Source organism: Halichoerus grypus, chromosome 14 (genome assembly GCF_964656455.1).
Source record: "Halichoerus grypus chromosome 14, mHalGry1.hap1.1, whole genome shotgun sequence".
Taxonomy (NCBI): Eukaryota; Metazoa; Chordata; class Mammalia; order Carnivora; family Phocidae; genus Halichoerus; species Halichoerus grypus.
The window spans coordinates 81,812,875-81,835,379 of record NC_135725.1 but is presented as its reverse complement, the minus strand read 5'-3'; the positions used below and the strand labels follow the sequence as shown (position 1 = coordinate 81,835,379).

Here is a 22,505-nt window from a genome sequence, read left to right as displayed (position 1 = left end):
CCCAGCGCGCGCCTCCGGGCCGTGCAGAGGCCACTCACCAGCTATCGCCCAGGTTACTAGGAAAAAACCTACGCCACCGTGGTGACGGCGGCGGCGCGGGCGCCATGACGTCATGGGGCGGCGTGGCGGCGCAGGCGTAGCGCGTCACCGACGGCCTGGCAGGAGGCGGTGTTGAATCGGACGCGTTTGGAGGGCCGTCGGGCCGTGGAGTCGGGATCTGCTTCTGGGGCATGAGCCGAGGGGACGACGCCGAGGCGACGAGGTGAGTCCGGCCGCCATGCGCCCCTGCACCCCAGCGCGGGCCCCGCGAGGGTCTCGCAGAGCAGGCTGCCCTAGCAAGACGGCTTCTCAGGCCCCGCCCCGGATTGTCCCGCCGCTAGCCCGGAAATAACAATCCGAGAAATGACCCATCGCATCTGGGAATTCGCGGCCAGGAATCGGGAAGCCGGGGTTCCAGGCTTGACCCTGCCGTTACCGTTAGCTTTAGGAACAAGTGGCTTTGCTTCTCTGGACTTTAGTTTCCCCGTATGATTATTCCTGCCTTCCAGGTTGTTGCAAGTCAGATGCGAGGATAGATAACAGCGTTTTGTGAACTCTCTTAATCTAGGGGGTTGTCGCCATTGCAGACCTAAAAGATTTTGATAGTCGCATGCCATCTTGATCTCATTACACTTTACCGTTCCTCAAAAGGCCCTGGGCTGAGCTGTCATAGATACTGTCTCATTTAAGCTTCTTAACGACCCATGAGTTAGGGATAATCGGGCCCATTCTAGAAAGGAAGAAGAAACGGAGGCTCCAAGTGGAGCCTCATTCATTCATTCAGTAAATATCGAGCACCAGCCATGAGCCAGACAGTGTACTAAGTGCTGGGGATAGAACTATGATCAGGACAGGCAAGGCCCTGCCCTGTAGAAGCTTACATTCTAGTGAGGGAGACAGAATATGGAATAGGAAATAATATTGAATTAGCATTATCTGGAAAGGAAAGGTGGCTTTGATAGAGTCTAACAAGGAGCTCAACTCTTAGGGAAAGCTTTTCTGAGAAGACACTTATTAAATCATGCAATAACTGGGTACAAAAGCCAGGATTTGAATATAGATCTTTTGGCCCCATATCCTGTACTCTTGCCACCAAAACATGGTACCCTCCTGTGATATTAAGTAGTTGTTGGTATTGCTGTTTTCAGACATGAGAATATCAGGAGGTCCTGTCATTGAAGCCTCATCTCAATGTTATGTCCTTTAGAGAGGCAGGCCTTCCCTCTCCACTAATTCTGAAGTAGTCCGACCCCGTCTCCCTGTCAAATCACCTTGCTTAATTGTGTTTGCAGCTGTCAGTAGTTACTTACATATTGCTTATTTTCCTTTTGTTTTTTTCCCCCCGCCCCTCTTCCAAATACAAGCATCCCTAGCAGAGACCTTGTTTGTTCACTGCTCCGTCCCCAGTATCTAGACAATGCCTAGAAATAGAAGCTCAATTTTTGTTTTGTTTTGTTTAATGAATGAGTGATCTGTAGGAAAATAGGAGGAAAGGAAAGCAGGGAGAAGACAAAATGTTTCTCCTCCTCGGTTTCCACTCCTGAGATTCTGTTTCTGTGTGTTTCACCTTTCTCTCAGGAGGTAAGAGCAAGGTCTATAGCTTATTCATTTCTCTATTTTCAGCACATAGCCCTGGGTTTAGCAGTTAGCAGTTGCTTATCATGCATTGCTGAACAGATTGAACATGTGAGTGAGAAAGGAAGAATACCCTCACATGTGGAGCTAGATAAACATGTTCAACAAACACGTAAGGCCCACCGTGTGCCAGACTTCATAGGCTCCACTGAGATGAATAAGAGGTAACGGCAGTATTCAGTATATGTCACCTGTTGTTTTTGAGACATTTCCTGGAGCACTGACCTCTGAGGCACATCTGCTTACATGATACACATGGTTCCTATGTGTATTTTAGTTCTGAAGTCTGACACAGCCTGCCATCTTCCCAGCTCTTTTTTCTTTCTCTACCACATTATACATTTGTTAAAGCTTTATTTTACATCTGTCATCTCATTTTTGGCCCTCTCAGCAACCTTAAGTTACAAGCAGGGCAAGGTTTGATATGTAGAGATGAGGAAACAAGCTTACAGAGAAGTGACTTCCAGTGGAAATGCCAGACTTTGAAACCAGGTCTTCTTGACACCCAGGTTTTTTCTCTTGCCCCTATTGTCTCCATCATAACCCTCATCCTCCCTTTTTGGTTGTGAGAGGAGTCATTCCAGGATGGAAGACTAGTAATAATTTAAACTAACTTTAATTGAAAGCTTCTTAGGTGCGATGCATTGTTCTTAACGCTTTGGGTGTGTTAACTCAGTAAATCCACACAACTTTTATGAGGTGTTACTCCATTTCAGAGATGAGGAAACTGAGGTACAGAATGGCAGAGTAACTTGAACAAGGTTACACAGCAAATAAACGGTGCAACTGGAATGACTAAGGAGGAATTAGTCTCTTCTTCTGAGTCTCTCCCCAAATATTAAACATGATTCTAGTGAACATTTATTGATTGCTTACTGCTGTTAGATGCAGTGTTTAATGATTTTTCATGCACTATCTCTAATCTTCGCAACAGCCCTATAAGATAAGAACTGTTCTCTCCATTCATAATGTGAGGAAACGGAGGCTAGAGTGTTCAGATTATTCTCCATCAAGTCACACAACCGGCTTTCAAACCAAGTTCTAACTCCAAAATCTACGGTCTTCAATTTCCTAGATTGCCTCTTTCATGAGGAAGACATGTATGCTGCTCTTTCCCACCCATCTCCTTTAGTGCCATTAAGACTCTTCTTTCTGGTGATTTCCAAGACTTGTTTTGGGTGACAGTTTTTAAACTGGAGTCATGTAGTAATAGAGCCTTTGGCCTCCTGCCCAGTCTGCCTCTGGCTTCAGAAGAGGAAAACTGTAGTTTCTGCACACAGAACCACGCCCCTTTCACCTTAAATGGAAGCTTTTGCACTCTGGCTGCCAGAGGAGCTGTCCCAAGGGAACTGGTGCTGGGGCCCTGGTTGTGGAATGACTGAGGCCTTTGAAGAACTGGCCAGAGCTTGCCCTCCTTGAATAAATGTTTGTTGAATTGAATTTGAAGCCTCATGTTCACACAGTGTTGCTCCTCTCCTGCCTGAATGTTCACGTTTCCTTTAGTTTTTCATAGAGATTGATGGAAGCAGAAACCAAAACTCTTCCCCTGGAGAACGCATCCATCCTTTCCGAGGGTTCCCTGCAGGAAGGGCACCGGTTATGGATTGGCAACCTGGACCCCAAGATCACAGAGTAAGTCTAAGTCCTCTTAAGTCATTACCTACAACACTGGGATGTTTGCACTGATAACGTTCAGAAGAATTTTCAAGAGATGCAGGATATATTTTGGCCCTTTTGTTTATGTTTTAATTATCTTTGAAGGGTATGTGCTTTTGTTACTAACCTGTTATGTTGACATTTTTCTCACGTTTGAACTCTTCTGCAAGAACATAGGCTTGGGTATTGTTTAAAACACATACCTCTTTTTTCCTATTTGCCAAAGATGTTTTCCTGTTTTCACCAATTTGAATCCTTGGACCCGGTGACACAGACATTATTTTCTAGAATCAGCCCACAACATACTTTCGTTCCTCAAAATGAAGGAACAAGCTGGAGAAGTCTCAGTACCTTCACAAACAGGCAGACGGTACCACTTGATTGTAATTCATGTGAAGCAGCCACGGAACCGTAGAAGGTCAGAGCTGGAAGGCATCTTAGAGATCACATCAGTCCCTTCGGTTTTCATTCAGTTGTGAAATGATGTGAGTGCCTGTTGCGTGCCGAGTGCCCATTTGTGCCGAGTGCCATGCTAAGCAGTGCTCTGACTTTTTTAAATCTGAGGAACCTTGTCTTAAAGTAACCAGAACCTGTTTATAAAATAAAAGCTCAGAGCTGCTCTGATTATTGGGGGGTGGGGGGGTGGGGAGAGGTCCGCCCAAAGCCTTTTGGCAACTGCCACCCTTTCTTTGGTGGTAAGTTATAGGACTCCATGGAGCACACTTTTCAAGTGAAAAGCTCTGATATGATCCAGCTCCCTTATCCTAAAGTAAAGGAAACTGGGGCCTAAGACATGGAAGTACCTTGCTCAGGGTAACAAAACTAATTAAATTGTCCTGACTCCCTACTCTTTGTACTGTGGCCATTATAGTGGAAAGCAGTTTCTTAGCAGAGAGAATTAAGAGGTTTTTTCTTCTCCCAGTTGCTCAGTAGGTACAGGGCTATGGTTGGCGGCAGGATGGTTACGGAGTGAGTAGATCGGGCTCTATGGGATCAATGCTTAAAGCAAGCATAGAGTATGCCATCAGTCCTAAAAGTTACTCCCTTTGGAATAGTGTTAAAGGCAGGGTGAGAGGAGACAAGAGAATCCACTTATTTGAATCAAGGATGAGAAGAGGTGTATATAGGATTGGGATTGGGAGAAAGAAGGGGATGTGAACTAATGGATCAGGATCATAACAGAAAGTTTAGTTCTTTAATCCTACTCAAGTTGAGATCAGCTAAATATAGATAACTTTGGTCCCTCTAGGAATTATGATGCCATTTAAGATATGTTGTCCCCCATGTTATGTTGCCTTGGTCACTGGGGCCCTGGAATGAACTGTGCATTTATTTTGGTTCTCTTTATGGCTTGTGGCTTTGAGGATGAATGTGTGAATCAGCCAAACCTCTCAATCATGTCTGTTGATCAGAGAAGCTGTTTCCATCATCTAAAACCCAAGCTGTGAGGGGATGTTCCCAAGAGTGGTTTCCATTCCCACCTCTGCGTGTGTGCATGGAAATCTGGAACATGGAAACACTGTTCATTGTTTTGGCTGCAATTCACTATAATGAGACTTGTTCTAATTGTGTCCTGCTGCTTGATAGGAAGATTCAAATAGGCATCTGCCCCCTCAGTTTATGTCATAAGTTGGAGTATATGAATGTTTTCTTCAGTTAGAGCATTAACAGGAACATTGAAAGAAAACTTTCCTACTCGTATCTCTGCCCTTTTTATATCAGGCTGAAGGTGGATCTCATGTACTGAACTGCAGATCAGGGCTTTGCAGGGTCTGCCTGTGGCTTCCCTACCAGTGGGTCACCTGCGATTTTGTTTACTCTTTTTCTTCTCTGGATTCCTTGTGTTAAAACATGTTCTCTCCCAAACAAACTGATTTATTAAATAGTAATAAATTTCTTTTTAAAGATACAGCCCCCTAATCATAGCTATGGTTAGCATGGTATGCTTAGTATTATCTCATTTAATTTACTTAATTACAGTAAAGAAACCTAACGTGTTAGTAAGGTAGGTCTTATGGAAATATGTGATTTCCTTCCAAGTTTTTGAATTACATAAACTTCTGGATCCTGTTCCTCTCAAGGTGGGTAATGATGAGCCTAGATAAATTATTAAAATAGTCATTTCCAGACATGGTAGGATTGAGTGTTGTAACTTTCGTGAATATGGGGCACCTGGCTTGTAGTCCAATCCCAAAGTATTTGAATCCAGATCTTTAACTCTAATAACTCTTGAGAGAAGTTTGCAGATCATACTCCAGTTTTCATAATTAAACTGACACCCCACCCATAAATTGCTGCTAGTTCCTGCTATTTCCCCCTTCAACACACTCTTCTTATCTCTTTCCTGTGCATATCCCTGCTCTTTACCATCCCTCTTCCTGATCTCTTTTATAAATGGATTTGAATGCTCTTATACAAATGGTCTCTCACCTCTTGTTAGAAGACAATACATAGTGTATATTTATTGTCATGAATGGTTATAGGGGTATATAAAACAGTGGCAGTTAAAAAAAAAAAAGATTTTTCCACTCAATTTTTCAAAGTTTATTTTGTAATTAATTCGAGTCCTCCTATGTGTATGTGCTTCTTAGTTATTAATCTGAGTTCTGCTCAAGTTACCTGGGACGTCCCATTAATCTCTTCCCAGTGGAATATGCATTGTTAACCGACTGTCTAGCACTCCGATATTCCGCTTCATGTTGATTTGTGTTCAGTATTTTGTGGTTGCAATATTCACCATTTCATTGCTATGCTAGCTGCCAAAAATACCTGTACAACTAAATAGGTCTTAGAGGTTTAGATTTAAGGGAATGATGACGTATTATTAATTGTGGAGGTAGCAGATCCCAAATCCATGTTCTTTCTACACTATTCTGATTCCTCCCAACTATATTTCGCTTCCTATTTCTTACCTGTAAGGTAAGAATGTTCAACTAATGATCTGAACATTTCTTCTAGCTCTAGTATTTATTACTAGTATTACTTCCTCTTACTTAAGCTCATAACAACCTTGTGAGGCAAGTAGAACAGATAATATTTTCCCTGTTTTTATTTATTTATTTATTTTTAGGTAGGCTCCATACCCAGCGTGGAGCTCAGTGCGAGACTTGAATTCACAACCCTGAGATTGAGACCTGAACTCAGAATAAGAGTCAGACACTTAAGCAACTGAGCTAGCAAGGTGCCCCTCTTCCTGTTTTATGGGACAGAAAGTGTTAAGTGGGTTGACTTAGTATACTGAAAAGTAGTTAATGATGGGACTAATCTCCTATCACCTAATTTTGTGCTCTTTGCACGGATATTCTAGTAGTCCACGTAACAGAACAATCATAAACTAAAGTATCCTATTATAAATTTTAAAATGTAAGGACTTCTTTTAAATTGTTGTGGGACCCAATCTAACCATAGGGTAAAAACAGTACCTCCAAATACCATTGCTAGTGCCTGCAGCAGAGAAGCCAAAAAAGTTAATGTCCTTAGACATTATCTATTTTCCACACTGTGGTTTCCTCTGAAAGGATTAATACCGGCTTTCTTTTTCAAACATTAAATGTGCTACGTAGAAAGCCAAATTAATAGCCACTGCACAGTTCATAAGGAGAAGTAAAGAGCAAAGCCAGTAGAAATTCTAAAAGAAGGAGCATTCTTTTTTTTTTTATGTTATGTTAATCACCATACGTTACATCATTATTTTTGATGTAGTGTTCCATGATTCATTGTTTGCGTATAACACCCAGTGCTCCATGCAGAACGTTCCCTCTTTAATACCCATCACCAGGCTAACCCATCCCCCCACTCCCCTCCCCTCTAGGACCCTCAGTTTGTTTCTCACAGTCCATAGTCTCTCATGGTTCATCTCCCCCCTCCAATTTCCCCCCCCTTCATTCTTCCCCTCCTGTTATCTTCTTTTTTTTTTTTTTTTTAACATATAATGTATTATTTGTTCAGAGGTACAGGTCTGTGATTCAACAGTCTTAAACAATTCACAGCGCTCACCATAGCACATACCCTCCTCAATGTCTATCACCCAGCCACCCCATCCCTCCTACCCCCCACCACTCCAGCAACCCTCAGTTTGTTTCCTGAGATTAAGAATTCCTCATATCAGTGAGGTCATATGATAAATGTCTTTCTCTGATTGACTTATTTCGCTCAGCAAAATATCCTCCAGTAAGAAGGAGCATTCTAGAGGGTGTAAGTAGAAATAAGAAAGAGTGGGTGAGCAGAGTATCAGGAGGACCTTTTTGACTAAAGGAGAGGTTGAATACTAAGTGACAGTTTCACAGTAGTTGGATAGATAGAATACTATCAGATAAATACAGGGTGTTTAAAATTTACTCAGACAAGAAATTTGAATTTCTTGTAGAAGAGACTTACTGTGGGTATTTCACAGGATACTGACAACATGAAAGTGATGTTTTAATGGGGAAATGAGACATCAGTATGTAGAGTGGGTTGGAGGAGCAAAGACTAACGATGAAGATTAACTAGAAGAGACTGCCAGAAACTAGGCCTGTCTATCACCTAGGTAGAGAGTGAACTTGGAAGCCAGTAGGTGAGTATAAAAGATGAAGACCATGATTACAGATCAGAGAGTTGAAGATGACCCTGATGTTCCTTGCCTGAGAAATGGAGACTCATGTCAACACTGACTGGTGGAATAGCTGGAAACAGCATCTGTTTGTGGAGGGGGGTGATCAGTGTGGGTTATACTAAGTAAAGTTAAAAGCAGTGGAGAGCCATCCAGGGGGAAATGTCCTTCTGAGGCCGACTTTCAGAGATGAACTAGAACAAAAGAGGAGAGCATGTGCATGGATGTGTGAGAACAATGTGTTTACCCCTAAAGAAACCCTGGTTTTCTCAGCCCGTTCCTTATTTTTCCATCATGATTCATGCTTCTTTCTTTTAATGCCTTCCTTTGCATGAATCAGCCTTTACTGTTTGCTACTTAAATTTGAAACACAGTAATACTATTTAATAACCACAGAAAGGAGAACATAAAGACCTAGCAAATAATAATTTCTACATTTATAACAAATTTTTCTCTAAAACAAATTATGCATTTAAAACAGCCTTAAATGTCATTTCATTGACTTCCCAATGCCTACGCATCAAATTGAAATTCCCTCACTAAGGACACCAGCATCCTTCATAGTCTGTCCGCTACCTGCCTTTCAGCCTCACCGCTTAACTGCCCTACCTGCACTCTCTTCCGATGGAGCAGGCTCTTTCTCACCTTTATGTCTTTGTACCTGGTATTCACTAACCACCACATCCCCTGCCTCTTCATCTGTGTGCTCAAGTATATACCTCTATGTGCATATCGTAGTGTTTTGCAATTTTTTGATTGCATATATCTCTCCTCTAACCAGAATGTGAGGTCCTTGAAGGCTGGGACCTCGTTGTACTCATCTGGATAGTTCAAGTGCCTAAAACAGTTTTTGACAAGTAATAGGTGTCTATTTTAACATTTGTGTAGATTAATTACTTCTGCACCATTAGGCAGGAAGGCCATTTTCAAGACCCAATACAGAAAGCACTAAGTTGCAGAAATATGTTGGGGCTGGTGTACTAGCTCCTGAAGCCGCAGGGCCCACGTTTCATTAAGTGAAGCAAGGCTCTGATGAGTAGTGAGCCCTCCCATACTTCAGCAACAGATGAAAGTGCTTGCAGATGTGAAAGCAAGATTCTTCAGGCTTTTTTCACTATCAGAGCTCACAGTCCCCATCTCCAGGAAGCAAAATAGTAAACATTTCGTTCCTTTTGTTTCGGTGTTCCGATAATTTCAAGAAATTATCAAACAAGGAAAGAAATCCTGGAGAAGTTGAAAGACACAGACCTAAGCAGATGTTCCTGGAATCTTAAGGTCGCACTTCTCGGGCAGAATGTATTTGTTAGCTTTTCAAAGAATAATCTGTCGGCATTTTTTTTTTCTGAGTAAATTAAAATTCATTTCCTAGGAAATGCCGATCGCCTTACCTTCCTGCTATTAAGCGGAATGGAGCTGATGAAAAGATGACCAGCCCACAGTAGCCCTAGATTGTTTTTCGGAAAAATGGGTTTGACCCACCATTCATGGCAACTAACACATGGGCATAGTAAGTGGAAGATGCAGCTGTGAGTTAAAGACCCGGGGGAGGGGCACCTGGCCAGCTCAGCCAGTGGAGCATGCAACTCTAGATCTCAGGGTCGTGAGTTCGAGCCCTAAATTGGGCATAGAGATTACTTTAATTAATTAGGGCATAGAGATAAATTAATTAGAGACCCAGGGGAGACTCTTCCAGCCCTTCTGTCTGTGCATTCGAAAGGCTCACCCTTATTGTACGCCTACTCAAAAATCAAGTAAAACCAGAAATTTGCACGTGAGGTATCTCCCTTTCCCCTGAAGAATCACCTCCTCCATCCTCACTAGCAGCTGAGGTCTGCTGGTGGGAGTTGAGAATTTAAAATCTAGGGGGTTACAGTTTTCCCTCTCAAAACCGGTCTAAAGACCAGATTAATGTCCACAATATGCCTTGGGATCCTTGTAGCCTGCCCCAGTGCAAGACCTGTGTTATGTCTTCCTTGCTCCACTGCCAGGCACCTGATCCAGGATAATGGGCTTGCTTGTTGATGTGCATTAGTATCCAATTTAATATATATAGCTTATGGTCCACTTCATATCTCTCTGCCTCCCAAAGGAGATTCTTACTCAAGAATAAAATCTTGATGAGTTTCTCCTAGAAAACAATGTGAATATAAATGTGGCTATAAGGACAGCCTTACGGACTCCCTGTGGGGTAGAATTCCCAGTAATAACATTTAGCATGTGGGCTGATACCTTTTTAGTATCACAGGGACAGCATTGTTTAGAGAAAGCCTTGACTCCATTTGAATAGTGTGGAGGATGCCAGGAGGAAGGCCAAAGGAAAAGGAAACGGGAGAGCTGTTGGTTTGTCTCACCCTTACATCAGATGACAGGAAGTCGGAATTGAGATTGGCCACAGCAACCTGTTAAGGCCACATCTGTTTGAATAACTTAAAAGCTCTATAGAAACCAAATAAATTTTAGAGAAAGGAATCCAAGAAGAGGACGAGGGGCGGAATGGTAAACACGAGCTTGGGGTGAACTTCCTGCCAGGAAAAAATTTCTTCCTGGGCCATCCATATTCTTAAATCGACCAGGCTCCAAAGTGTAAACTGTGTTAAAGCAACCGAGGTGGATTAGCTTCCCACAACTGGGTGATTTATAGGACTGGCCAGGTTCCCCTGCCCTCTGTGAGAACAGCCTCAGGCACGTTGTGGTTCCGCATTGTCCCTAACTGTTCAGTCACATCAGGGATTGAAACTCACAGGCACTTACGGAAGGGCCACTAGCTGTGGTTTGGTTTTTGGCAGAGCTTCTCAGAAGTGCAATTCGGACCTAATGATTAATTATGAAATCTATTACAGAAGTCCTCCAAGGTTGTTTTTCTGTTTATGTGAATGTGTATGTGGTTGCTACTTTACTTATTTTTGAGATAGGGTAGGTTTTGGCGTTTGGAGTGTGGGTGTGCGTTCCTGATGGAGTTGTAGTTATTCACAAATACTAGTTCATTGCCAAGAAATTAAAAATAAATAAATCGACACTATTTTTGAGCTTTTCTCCAAAAGAAAAACAAATGGTGCTTGTGGGCCAGACAGCTGTTTGTTAGGTGTGGTTTTTTGTTTGGTATTTTTGTGCTGGACAGACGTATAGCCATGACGATTCGAGTTCCCATTCCAGATAGAGGCAAACAAGTCTGTTTGCCAAATAAACTGACGCAGCAGTTTGGAAGAAGGCAGGGGGCGGGGGTGCGAGATCCCCCCCCCCCTTTTTATCTCACACTTGAGGCTGAGTGGCTGTCCCAATCCCCAGAGTGTGCTCATGGGCCGCGCTTTCTCTGCAGATACCACCTCCTCAAGCTCCTGCAGAAGTTCGGCACGGTCAAGCAGTTTGACTTCCTCTTTCACAAGTCCGGTGCTTTGGAGGGGCAGCCTCGAGGCTACTGTTTTGTGAACTTCGAAACTAAGCAGGTAATGAAACCTCTCCCCTTTCATGGTGCTTCTTATACTCCCCCGCTTCTCTCCGCATCTCTCTCAACTACTTAGAATAGTGGTGCCTTGTGGGCAGGAGCCGTGTCAGATTCCTCTCTGGGTGCCTTGCCCTGTGTCCTGAAGGAGACCCTCGCTAAACGAATGAGTGAACAGCTTTCAAAATCTACCCTCCGCAGGCTCCTGGTCTGAGGCGGCTGACCTACTTTTCTGACCAGATGCTTTGGGGTGCCCACATTAAGCACGTGGACATCCTCCTCCCTGTTACTGGTTTGTTTGTTCCTTCAGTGGCAGGCCAACAAAGCCTCCTTTTCTTTCAATAGTTTTGCCCCGTGGTGCAGAAGCCCTCCCTGTGTGTGGTGAGCCACCCACAAACTCTTTTATTTTGATTTCTTAAAAATGTACCCTTCTCAGTGTCTCAGAACAACTGCATACAGATTTGAATTTACAGGAAGGAGGAGAGCATTCAGCTTCAACCAGGATATATACACGTATCTTCTTGCAGTAGAATTATATCCTTTGGGTGGACATGCCTTGATAAAGAAATTGAATTTGAATGTTATTAAATACAGACATAGTGTTTAAAACTCTCTATAACTTTATTAGTCATGTGGAAGGACATTGCCTAGTTATTGTTGCGTTAATAATCTGTTTGGATGTTTTTCTTGTTATAAAAGTAAGATATGTTAATTGTAGATGAAAATACAGATAAGTGACTTTACTTAATCAGCCCAATACGCAGAGATAAGCTCTGTCAATATTTAGTTATAGATCTTTCTAGTCTCGTCTTTCTTTATATTCACACACGCATACACACGTATGGCTTAGAGCACGCAAAGAAGATCACATCGTCCTGTTTCCCACTCGAAGTATGTTAAAAATTTTCTGTCCTCTACTACACATCCAGATAACATTCTATATTGTGATATTGTGGTTTCACCGGTGTGACTACATATTTGTAAAACTTCAGTGATACAGAGCTTTAATACATACATTTTGTTATATGTAACTTAGACCCTGGTTTAAAAATGAGTCAACATCAGTTTTGTTGACTGCACAATATTTCATCATAGGAATATATGATAAGTTATTTGACTAATCCCAATTGTTAGCTATTTAGGTGGTCCCCAGTGATTCACAAGTGTAACCGGTGTGCTAGTGAATATCTGCATCCCTCTGATTATGTTCATGCATACGTATATCTGTGGACATGGAGCCGTGTCAACAAAGGCCTTGATACGACTGCCAGTCACCTTCAGGCAATGATGTATCAGTATGTTCTGACACTGTACGAGAGTGTTGTTTGTCCTTATCCATCCTGGGGATTCTTTCAGTTTCCTCTAACTTTTGCAAATGAGATAGGCACTAAGTGATACATTGCTGTCCTAAACGGAGGAACTGGAAGAATGCTGTGTATGGTTAGCATTTTTAAATACTTTATTCTTCCCTAATGATAGAGTGTGATGAGCATTCTTGCAGACAGCTAAAATCAGTGGTCATGCTGGGGCTTAGATGTTGGTTTTAAAACACTGGACTATACGTCACAAAGCCTAGCTTCTGTTGTTGGCTCTTCTATTTATTAACTTTGGGCAAGTCTCTTAACCTCTTTTGGCCTCAGTTTTCATTTAAAAATGGGGATTAAAAATATCTTCCTTAGGGGCGCCTGGGTGGCTCAGCCGTTAAGCGTCTGCCTTCGGCTCAGGTCATGGTCCCAGGGTCCTGGGGTCAAGCCCCACATCGGGCTCCCTGCTCAGCAGGAAGCCTGCTTCTCCCTCTCCCACTCCCCCTGCTTATGTTCCCTCTCTCACTATGTCTCTCTGTCAAATAAATAAATAAAATCTTAGAAAATATATATATATATATATATATATATATATATATATATATATCTATATCTTCCTTACCTTCCAGGAAGTTGAGAGAATAGACAAGGGTATATAGGAAAATACCGTTGGCATTTAATAATGCTGTTGAATACATGAACTCTGAAGTGACATACAGAGATAGGAACTTGTTTTTGAAACATTTATCCCCTTGCTGGCATCTTATGACTGCTGATGCTGTAGAATCAGTAGAGAGTACCATGTAAATTCTACTTGACTAGAGGAAACTTAAAAGAAGAGTAAAACATCTCTTATCTGTCTCTCTAACTGCTAAGCACGGATGTCAGTGACTATCCAATGGCTGACACATAGTGAGCACGCAGATATTTGTTGAATGTCATGCTGGTGAGCTCTGGAGGGATAAGAGAATCGCCAGTAAAACCAGACTGGAACGCCTGCTGGTATTACACTGCGATCTCGGATAGATTCGTCTTGTTCCTCTTCCTGTTCCTTAAGGGCTTCTACACCCCCGGTAAACGTGGGTTATGCTTGGCTGAATGCCTCATGGATACAAATAGAGCAGAGAAGGTTTGGCAGGATGGAAAAGTACGACCAGGCTTCCTGGGAATGTCCATAGAGTGACTCTTACCCAGTTTCAGGAATTCCTTTTAACGTTGTTGCTCCTGTATCTGATAGGGAAAGGGTCAGGGAACCTTTGGCTCCAAAAGCCAGGTGCATAGATTGGCTCACACAAATACCTTGCTCACAGGCTCTTTGACTCACTCCTGCTTTTTCCGACCTGGTTTCCTTCACTCTCATATCGTTTGAAGCCATTACTGTTTCTCACTTTGGACCCAGAGTATAAGCCCTAGTCTGGGGTATAGTTCCAGGATCCCTGGAGGGGAGTAAATTTCTTAGCACAGTAGGTCCTAACAGACGGCAGCGTATAGAAAGGTATCAACTAATAAGAACAATCTGCTAACATTGATTGAGTGCCTACCATGTGCTCCGTGCTTTCTTTACGTGCACTCTTTGACTCCTCACAATAACCAATGAGGAACAAGTAGTAGTATCCATATTTTATAGATGAAGAAGCTAATATTCACAGAGATTAACTGGTAGTAAGTGACAGAGAGCCAGGATTGGCATTTTTGTTTGACCAGCTTTACAAAACTCATACACTTTCTGTTATTCTGCCTTTCTTTCTTTATTGTAAACCCTTTGCGAGTTGTTTATCAAAGGCAGTCTGGTTAGGATTGCAGCCATCCGAGCTCGTGAGGCCCTATGAGATACATACAGCTAATTAGGCATTGGAATTTTTGGCTAACATCCGTCCCTTTCCCGGACAGGAAGCAGAACAAGCCATCCAGTGTCTCAATGGCAAGCTGGCTCTGTCTAAGAAGCTGGTGGTGCGGTGGGCACATGCGCAAGTAAAGGTATGTCTCATGGGCTGGAAAGACAACATCAAGCTCACCCGAGATGAGTTTTCCAGAAGATAGTTGTCCACTTACCCATTTGCATCCCAGCCTCTTCACATCTGGAGCAGCCGTACTTTGGTCTCCTACTTCTATTTACCATGTGTGTTGCCAGATTTTTCTTTTGAGAAACATCTCAGGAGGGATTAAGTTCCTTCATTGTTTCTCTCCACATACCCACAGATTCTGTTTTTGATTGATTTTTCCATGTGGCTGATGTATATACTCAGACCTCTATCGTGTTTTTGGTGGGGGTTGTTCTTTGGAGGAAAAAATGTATTTATTTTTAAAATTAGTTGCTTTAGGCATTATTAGACTCTTCCCAGCCTCTTGGTTCTGTGGAGAGTTTGAATATGTTTATCCTAAACACTTGAGAAATGGGTAGTTTGTATGAGTGCTTAAAGCACCAGCATCTCATTACTCCAGACAGTTTGAGAGTTATTTGTGGGACTTTGCCCTGTCTGTATTGTCTCCAAAGCCCAAGAACTGGCCAGTCGCCTTGTTCATCTTATAACTGGTCTCTTGGGAGACTGCACTGGAAAAGATATGACCATGTAAAAAAGAAAAAGAGAGAGAATGGCATCTGTTTTACTTGGCACAAAGGTGCGGAAGTCTGGACTGGAGCAATCCCAAGAGTTTATTCTCTTCCTTCGTGGTGGGGTCTTGACAGACCTGCCTATGAAAAGATCTGTGGCAGTTAAATTTGGAGCTTTGGTCTTTAGCTATACGAGCATGGCTTTTGATCAGAGACTCCCTACCCATCAAGCTTCCCAGTAAACAGTCAGCAATTAAACACTTGAGCTCAGAGTCCAAACTGAAAACCAGAGCTCAGACATTTTGGGTCCTGAGGATCTCAGGTCATCACGGAGCCTTCTCAATTTCTAGGACACATTGCCTTAAAAATAGAAACAACAGAGAATTACCAAATGCTTTTTTACTCAAAAGAAAATCAAGTCTCATTTGCCAAACTGGCTGTCGTTTTCTCATTCTGTGTCTCATTGAAAAGACACGCAAGAGAAATCATCCTTCATTCCTGTCTTTCATTTGAGAATCTCGATGCCTTGTAGTTCTCTTCTCCTACAAGTCTTTTTGACCACAGACTCCTGATTACTCTTTAGTATTTAATTTACTTTTTATAAGAGGTGTATAATTATCTGACATCAAATTAAACTACCCTTTTGCTATAGGATGTTTGCTCTGTCAGTGGCTGAAAGCTGTTACTACTTTTCTTCTCCAGTCAGGCCTGTTGAGAGTGGAATGTTATGCTTGGTACTTTGCAAAACTCTAGCAAAATTTTTAAGTGTTTTGAATAAAGCAAAGTAAATATTGTAAGAGGTGATATGTGACAGTTAAAACAAGAGTGTAGGAGGGCAATCGTATTGTATATTTATACCATCTGTGAATTTGAAAGTTGAAGTTCTTTCCCTACCAAATAAGGAGGACTAGTGGCTAGATGGGAAGCTTCTTCTAAACTTCTTTTTCTGAATTTATTGCTTTTAGGCCAAAACTGTGTGGAGTTTTGCCTTAATTCCAAATGTAAAGCAGTCCTCAGATTGTCTAGAAATACACCGATGATACACTGGTAGGGTTGGAGTTTCTGAACTTACGCACTACAGTCAAGGACTGGTTTTTGCTCACCCAAGTGATTTCCCTTTTTCTTTCAGAGATACGATCATAACAAGAATGATAAGATCCTTCCTATCAGTCTTGAGCCATCCTCAAGCACTGAGCCCACTCAGTCTAACCTAAGGTAAGACGGTGTACTGTAGAAAGACACAAGTATTCCCCAAGAGCGTGAGCCACTTCTTCATTCCAAGCCTTCATTCATACTTCAGTGAATCTTTAGACTCTTAATTTAGGATAGAATCTACTGACTTTTGACATGTTGAGAGATGGGTTCAGTTAATCTCCAGCATGTGTACATACCCTCTGCTGGCATACCCCTAAGATCCTGTACTTAACAGAATTCATGCACTCAAAAAAGGCTGGCTGGACCTGCCACATAGCAGCCAGTGTGCTGGGCCCTGAAATCCAAAGGTATGTCAGACAGTCCTTACCCTAAAAAGAAGCATTTTCGTGAGACCTGAAGTCCCATTGGCGTTTGTCATCGTCCACTACCTCCCCCCCACCGTGAGTTCCTTTCTACAGAGTGTCGTCGGTCTATAGCACTTTCATTCTCTGTGCTGCGTTTCTGTGGCAGCAGCAACTGTTGGTTCTAGTGTGCGCAAATCGTCAGTTACTTCTTCGGAGTTAATTCAAAACAGAAGGAACGAAGGGCTGGGTGGAGAAAGGGGAAGTTAAGTGGATGGTTGAGCAGAAGTAGAGGGTTTTGGGGTTTTGTTTTGTTTTGTTTTTTCCCCTGCATTGCAGCCTAGGGAGAAATTTTAACAATAACAATAGCCAGGATTTATTGAGGTTACTCTAAATCAGGCACTGTGCTAAACACTTCACATGCCATATGTCATTTGATTATAAAAATTCTGGTAAAAGCACTGTACTGGGCATCTTACCTCCGAGGAAACTGACACTTAGCAAGGTAAACTATCTTGGCCAAGACCACCAGGTAGCAAACAGCAGATTCCAGATTCAAAGCTAGGTGTCCTGGACTTCAAAATTCAGTCTCTGAGTTACTACTTCAAAGAAATTTAATGCTGTGAATGCAGGATACAGTTCTGAAGCCTGTTCTGGGGGAGGGAAAGCAGCTATGTGAAGGACATCAGTGTCCTAGAAGGGTTAGAAATCAGCGTGCAATCACAGAGTCAGGAAAACGATGCCTAGTGGATGGAGGACCGGACAGCAAGCAAACCACCTTTCTGGTGTATTTTCTGCACCAAACAAAACACCAAACGTAACAGATCTCACTAAGCTGTAGGGGAAGGTGACCCTGAAATGTTTTCAGGAGCAATAAGGTTAGCAAAGTAAAATTAATTTTATAGTTAGTAGTTTAATATCATGGACTTATTGTTTTGTAATACTTACTGAAATATTTGATTTAATATTTGATAAGTTACATTGTATATATTACAAATAAAATTTAATAAATTTAATATTTATGGTAAGTATTAAATGTAATAGTTAATATAATTGATCTCTTAATTATGTGCTCTTTGAATATTTTCTGCTCCCAGAAATTAAAAAGAAATATATGATGACTTCTATAGGTTCACTGGGAACCATATCCACTCTGCTGTTTTCCCCATAAAGTTTGAACCTCCGTGATCACAAAATTGTATAAATCCGATTCCTGTTGGGAAGAGACCACTGCATTTATGCTTGGTCCTCTACACATTACAATGACGTGTCTTTAGTTTTCTTTTCAATGTTTGCACTTATCCTAGACAGTCTAGTGTTTTCCATTTATTTTGTAATCCAGAGAACCTCAGCTTACATCTTTCTATTAACATCTATACCTAATTAGAGAAAGTTGTCATTTCGTGTCCCCTGCAGAGCAATGGCTGGCTGTCCCGTTAATGGAGGAGGTGCCGGAATGCATCTTGGTAATACCTCGGTGTTCTTTTTAATTGTGACTTAGGTGGTTAATTCTACACGGGCCATGTATAGTTAGTTATGAATATGTGCAGCAGATGCACACTTTTTGAGGTTTCTCTAAAAGGCCATTGTAACATTCCCTTCCAAGTTTCTCTCCCTCTCTGTAGACCACTGACAGCATCGAGAATGGACATGGGGACAGGGGACCATGGGTCCTAGAATACCCCCTGCCTGAGGGCTTTGCCTTCTGGTCCAGGGATGGCAGTGACCTCGGTCGGAAGGGAATTCCTCCCAACTTGTGCAGTGTCTCCTCACCCCTTCTCTCTAATACAGGGCTGCTCAGCTCCCAACCTGATGGAGAGAAAAGAGCAAGGGCTTTGGTGATAATCCACCAGGCTTGAATCCTGGCTGTGCTGTTAGCTGTGTGAACCCTGGGCAAATGACGACCTCTGCATTTGGTTCTTTATCTATAAAATGTGGATATTATCACAAGGATTAGAAACAATATAGGTAAAATTCTGGGCCCAGTGCCTGGCTCACTGTAAGCACTCCATAAATGATTGCATTTAGAAACACCTATTTATTAGTAAAAAAAGATTTTGTAGGATTTCCAGGGTGTGTTTTCCATTATTATTCAGTGATTCAAAAAGTGGTACAGTGTAGTAGTTAATAGTATGGGGTCTGCAATCTGGTTGTGTTTAAATCTCAACTCTCCCACTTACTAGCTATGTAATACTGGGCAAGTTACCCTTACTGTGCCTCGGTTGTTTCATCTGCAAAATGAGTGTGACCTACCTTATAATGTTTTCAATCCTACGTGAATTATTTTTCCCAATTTTTTTTTATTGTGGCAAAAGACACATAAAATAGCATTTACCGTCTTATCCATCTTAGGTGTACAGTTTAGTGGTACCAAATACGTTCATAATGTTGTACAGCCATTACCACCATCCATCTCCATAATTCTTTTTATCTTGCAGAACTGAAACTCTATACTCATTAAATACTAACTTCCCATTCCCGCCTCTCCCAAGCCCCTGGCAACCCCCATTCCACTTTATGTTTCTGATTTTGAATAGTTTAAGTACCTTATACAAGTGGAAACTGGCTTGTTTCACATAGCATAATGTCCTCAAGGTTCATCCGTGTTGTGGCGTATGTCAGAATTCCCTTCCTCTTTAAAGCTGAATAATATTCTGGAATGTGATACGATACCACATTTTGCTTATCCATTCATACATCGATGAACACTTGGGTTGCTTCTACAATTTAACTGTTGTGACTAATGCCGTTGTGAACACACGAGTATACAAACATCTCTTCCGGACGCCACTTTCAGTTTCTGCATGAATTAATCGAGTGCCTACTGTCTGCCAAGCACTGAGGTGTCAAACAGTGTTTGTGTCTGAAGATTAAATGTAGCCATATGCGAAGTACAGCTAACTGTGTCTGGGTTGTTAGTAAAAATTTAATAGATGGTTCAGGTTTGATCTCTTTGTTAAAATGTCACTTGGGTGTGTGTTTTATGTGAAATATTTGCATATTCATATTTGAGTTACCTTGTTGCTTCTGTGATATGCATAAAAGGCACAAGGAAGAGGAGATACACAAGTATTTCCTGAATGCACCTAGGCCCGCTCTGATCCTCCGCTGTCCTTTTTCCAGTGTCACTGCAAAGATAAAAGCCATCGAAGCAAAGCTGAAAATGATGGCAGAAAATCCTGACGCAGAATATCCAGCAGCACCTGTTTATTCCTACTTTAAGCCTCCAGATAAGAAAAGGACTACTCCTTATTCTAGAACAGCTTGGAAAGCTCGAAGATGATGATTATGAATTATTGTAGCAGCAAAAGCAAATTGGTCTCCGCACCTGAAATCCTCCGCCTTTGGACTTTGTCGACGTGAATGGTACTACCCAACAGAGCACAATCACATGTTAACGTTTGGTAACTTGACATGTTTGGATGTTCTCCTGGATGAGTTTCTTCCCTGAAGTATGTGTGGAATTGAGCATCATCCAGAATAAAGAGGATTGTATCCAAAATTGTGATTCGAACACTGGGATGCTCTAGTTGGCTGGTTTGTTTGGATTTGTAACTTCAGAAACATTATATAGTACGCCAGAGAGAAAGGCAAACATAAAAAAATGTTATTATTTAAGTCAGGAAACTAAATGTATTAACGTCCGTCTTAAAAAAAAAAAAAAACAGAGCATTTTTCTGTGCTCAAATGTCTTTACAACATAAAGAAAAAGTAAGAGGGAGGGAAGTGAGCAGTTTTGAATCATGTTGAGAACTATTGTTCCGGAATTTATTATGGAAATCCCTCCAACTGGACTAAAAACGTCCTTGGCAAAAGGGAGCTGATTCTTTGAGCAAATGTTGTGGTAATCTGTTTAAGAATTATGGTTACTGTTTCAAAATCCCAGTTAGGAAAACGTGGTGTATATCTTAAAATTGTTTGCATCAACAAAACTGTAGATTCAAATTTAGCATTTTATACCACAATGGAAGTTCTATCTGGAAATCCAGCTTTTATTCTATAGTGATCATTTTTTTAAAAATCTAAATAATCCTGCCTTCTATAATACCAAATGTTGTTATTAATGTGGGACTTTTAAAATTGCACTTATTGCATGAGATTGTTTTTTATAGCATGAGAATGTTCTATTTGGAATTGTATCATGGTCAATCTAAATAGAAAAGCAAAATTTCTTTGAAAACCTAATCGTTGCTATATTGATCTCTGTCAAGCATACTATTTATTAATAATTATGTAGGGGTCTGTGTTGAAGAAATTGAACTGTCTTGTGCAGCATGAAGAGGGGACATGCAGGGGACACAGAAAGTCAACGGAGAAGGCCCGACTCTGGCACCAAGATTGTAAAATGAACTGTTTTATGTAGTTCTTAAAGGCTTGAAAGACTGCATGACTTTAAAATGATTCTTCCTTCATAGAACATACTTCTGCCTAGATACGTTTTGCCACTTGGAATTTCTTAAACATAAGAACAGAGAGCGAAAAATAAATCCGCAGATGTGGGAGTGTGTTTCTGTCAGCAGTTTTGGTCATTTTGGTGCCAGGTTGACAGGCTGTTTTCACTGAGCAGCACCTTTGCTTCTTTACCAGGTAAACCATTTTGAGACCTAGGCGCCATTCTTAGTGATTACGGACACCTTACCATGATCGTTCCTGGCAAGAGGAAGCTTTCATTTTTAGGAATTCAAGTCTTCCTGTGAGCATAAGTGAGTTGAAGACACTTGAACCAAATCTTGAGTGTAGTGAGGTTTCAGAGTTCACAGAACCGGTTTAGAGAAATTCTCATCCCCTTTCCCAAGGTAAATCTTTTTAGATATCTTTAGATATTAAATACTTTCTGCATTTATTAGCTCGGTCTATGATGCAAGTAACTCTCCTTCCATTTGAGGGATAGTTCAGGGAGATGGGAGCATTATCTCCCATTTTTCTGGTGACTTCTTAAGAGTACAGAATTCACCATTTTATCCTTACGTCCTCAAAGGGTTGTGGTGGAGTAGGACTTACTTAATGCAAAATAGTCTTCTATTTTTAATAGGAACCTAGAAAATACTTAACTTTGAATTATCTAGAGTTGTTTCCTTTAGAAACCAGAGCTATTTATTTGTATTTAAAGCAATGTTTATTATTTGTACGGATTCCTAATTCCTCTGGGTGAATAAATGCAAGATAGTGTCTGTGTGGTTATGTCTTCTCTCGTTTATTTTCTGGAATAAAGACTACAGTCCTCTGGTAGGCTCGTTTCCCCTGGGGACTTGGGCTTGGGTGTTTAGGCAGGGTGCTTCTCTAAGTGCCTTCTCTGCAGAAGGCTCAGGCTAGAGGCGGACCTCAGAGACCGTTCTTTCTACCCGTTGTGCCTGCCTACTTCTGTTATTAGAGATGAGAAAGAGACTAGTCGTTCCCACAGCAAACCTGACCATTTGAAAAGAAGCCATAAGTGGAAGTCCGTGAAAGTATCACACTGGGTTTGGTCCTTCTTTCAGAGTCGAGGTTTCAAAGAATAAATGTATGTGTCGTAAATATGCTGAAAGCAGTCTGGAGAAAGGGTTGTAAAATACCAGGGTTAACTTGGCTGACTCACTGTTTGAAATTACAAGAGTGGGGGCGCCTGGGTGGCTCAGTCGGTTAAGCGTCTGCCTTCGGTTCAGGTCATGATCCCAGAGTCCTGGGATCAAGCCCCACATCGAGCTCTCTGCTCAGCAGGGAGTCTGCTTCTCCCTCTCCCTCTGCGCCTCTCCCTGCCTCGTGCTCTCTCTCTCTTTCACTCTGCACTCTCTCAAATAAATAAAATTTTGAAATT

The 22,505-nt window shown here is 41.7% G+C and overlaps 2 protein-coding genes across 9 annotated transcripts in view; one reads left to right on the top strand and one right to left on the bottom strand.

Annotated features, from left to right (window-relative positions):
* Nucleotides 1-232, bottom strand: part of MRRF (mitochondrial ribosome recycling factor) — a 60,730-nt gene extending 60,498 nt beyond the window's left edge. For all 6 annotated transcript variants that reach the window (XM_036107830.2, XM_036107827.2, XM_078061729.1 and 3 more), the window contains exon 1: nt 39-232. In XM_036107830.2, coding sequence (XP_035963723.2) covers nt 39-232 — 194 coding nt within the window. The remainder of the gene's footprint in view (nt 1-38) is intronic.
* RBM18 (RNA binding motif protein 18) lies at nt 125-21,880 on the top strand. 3 transcript variants are annotated; one of them, XM_036107833.2, is made up of 6 exons: nt 125-262; nt 3,178-3,306; nt 11,238-11,364; nt 14,555-14,641; nt 16,345-16,430; nt 19,835-21,880. In XM_036107833.2, exons 2-6 carry the CDS (start codon nt 3,194-3,196, stop codon nt 19,992-19,994), a joined length of 573 nt encoding a protein of 190 aa, XP_035963726.1. In that variant the 5' UTR covers nt 125-262; nt 3,178-3,193; the 3' UTR covers nt 19,995-21,880. The 3 variants fall into 3 exon arrangements, with proteins under 3 accessions (XP_035963726.1, XP_035963729.1, XP_035963728.1); XM_036107835.2 differs by having other exon boundaries at nt 126-262; nt 3,188-3,306; XM_036107836.2 differs by lacking the exon at nt 14,555-14,641.
* The last annotated feature ends 625 nt before the right edge of the window (nt 21,881-22,505 follow it).

Bases quoted from the DNA above. Each gene is read 5' to 3' on its own strand.
- RBM18 (XM_036107833.2), top strand. From the start codon at position 3,194: ATGGAAGCAGAAACCAAAACTCTTCCCCTGGAGAACGCATCCATCCTT. The intron at 3,307-11,237 runs GTAAGTCTAAGT...CTTTCTCTGCAG, and splicing joins CTGGACCCCAAGATCACAGA to ATACCACCTCCTCAAGCTCC. The intron at 16,431-19,834 runs GTAAGACGGTGT...TCCTTTTTCCAG, and splicing joins CCCACTCAGTCTAACCTAAG to TGTCACTGCAAAGATAAAAG.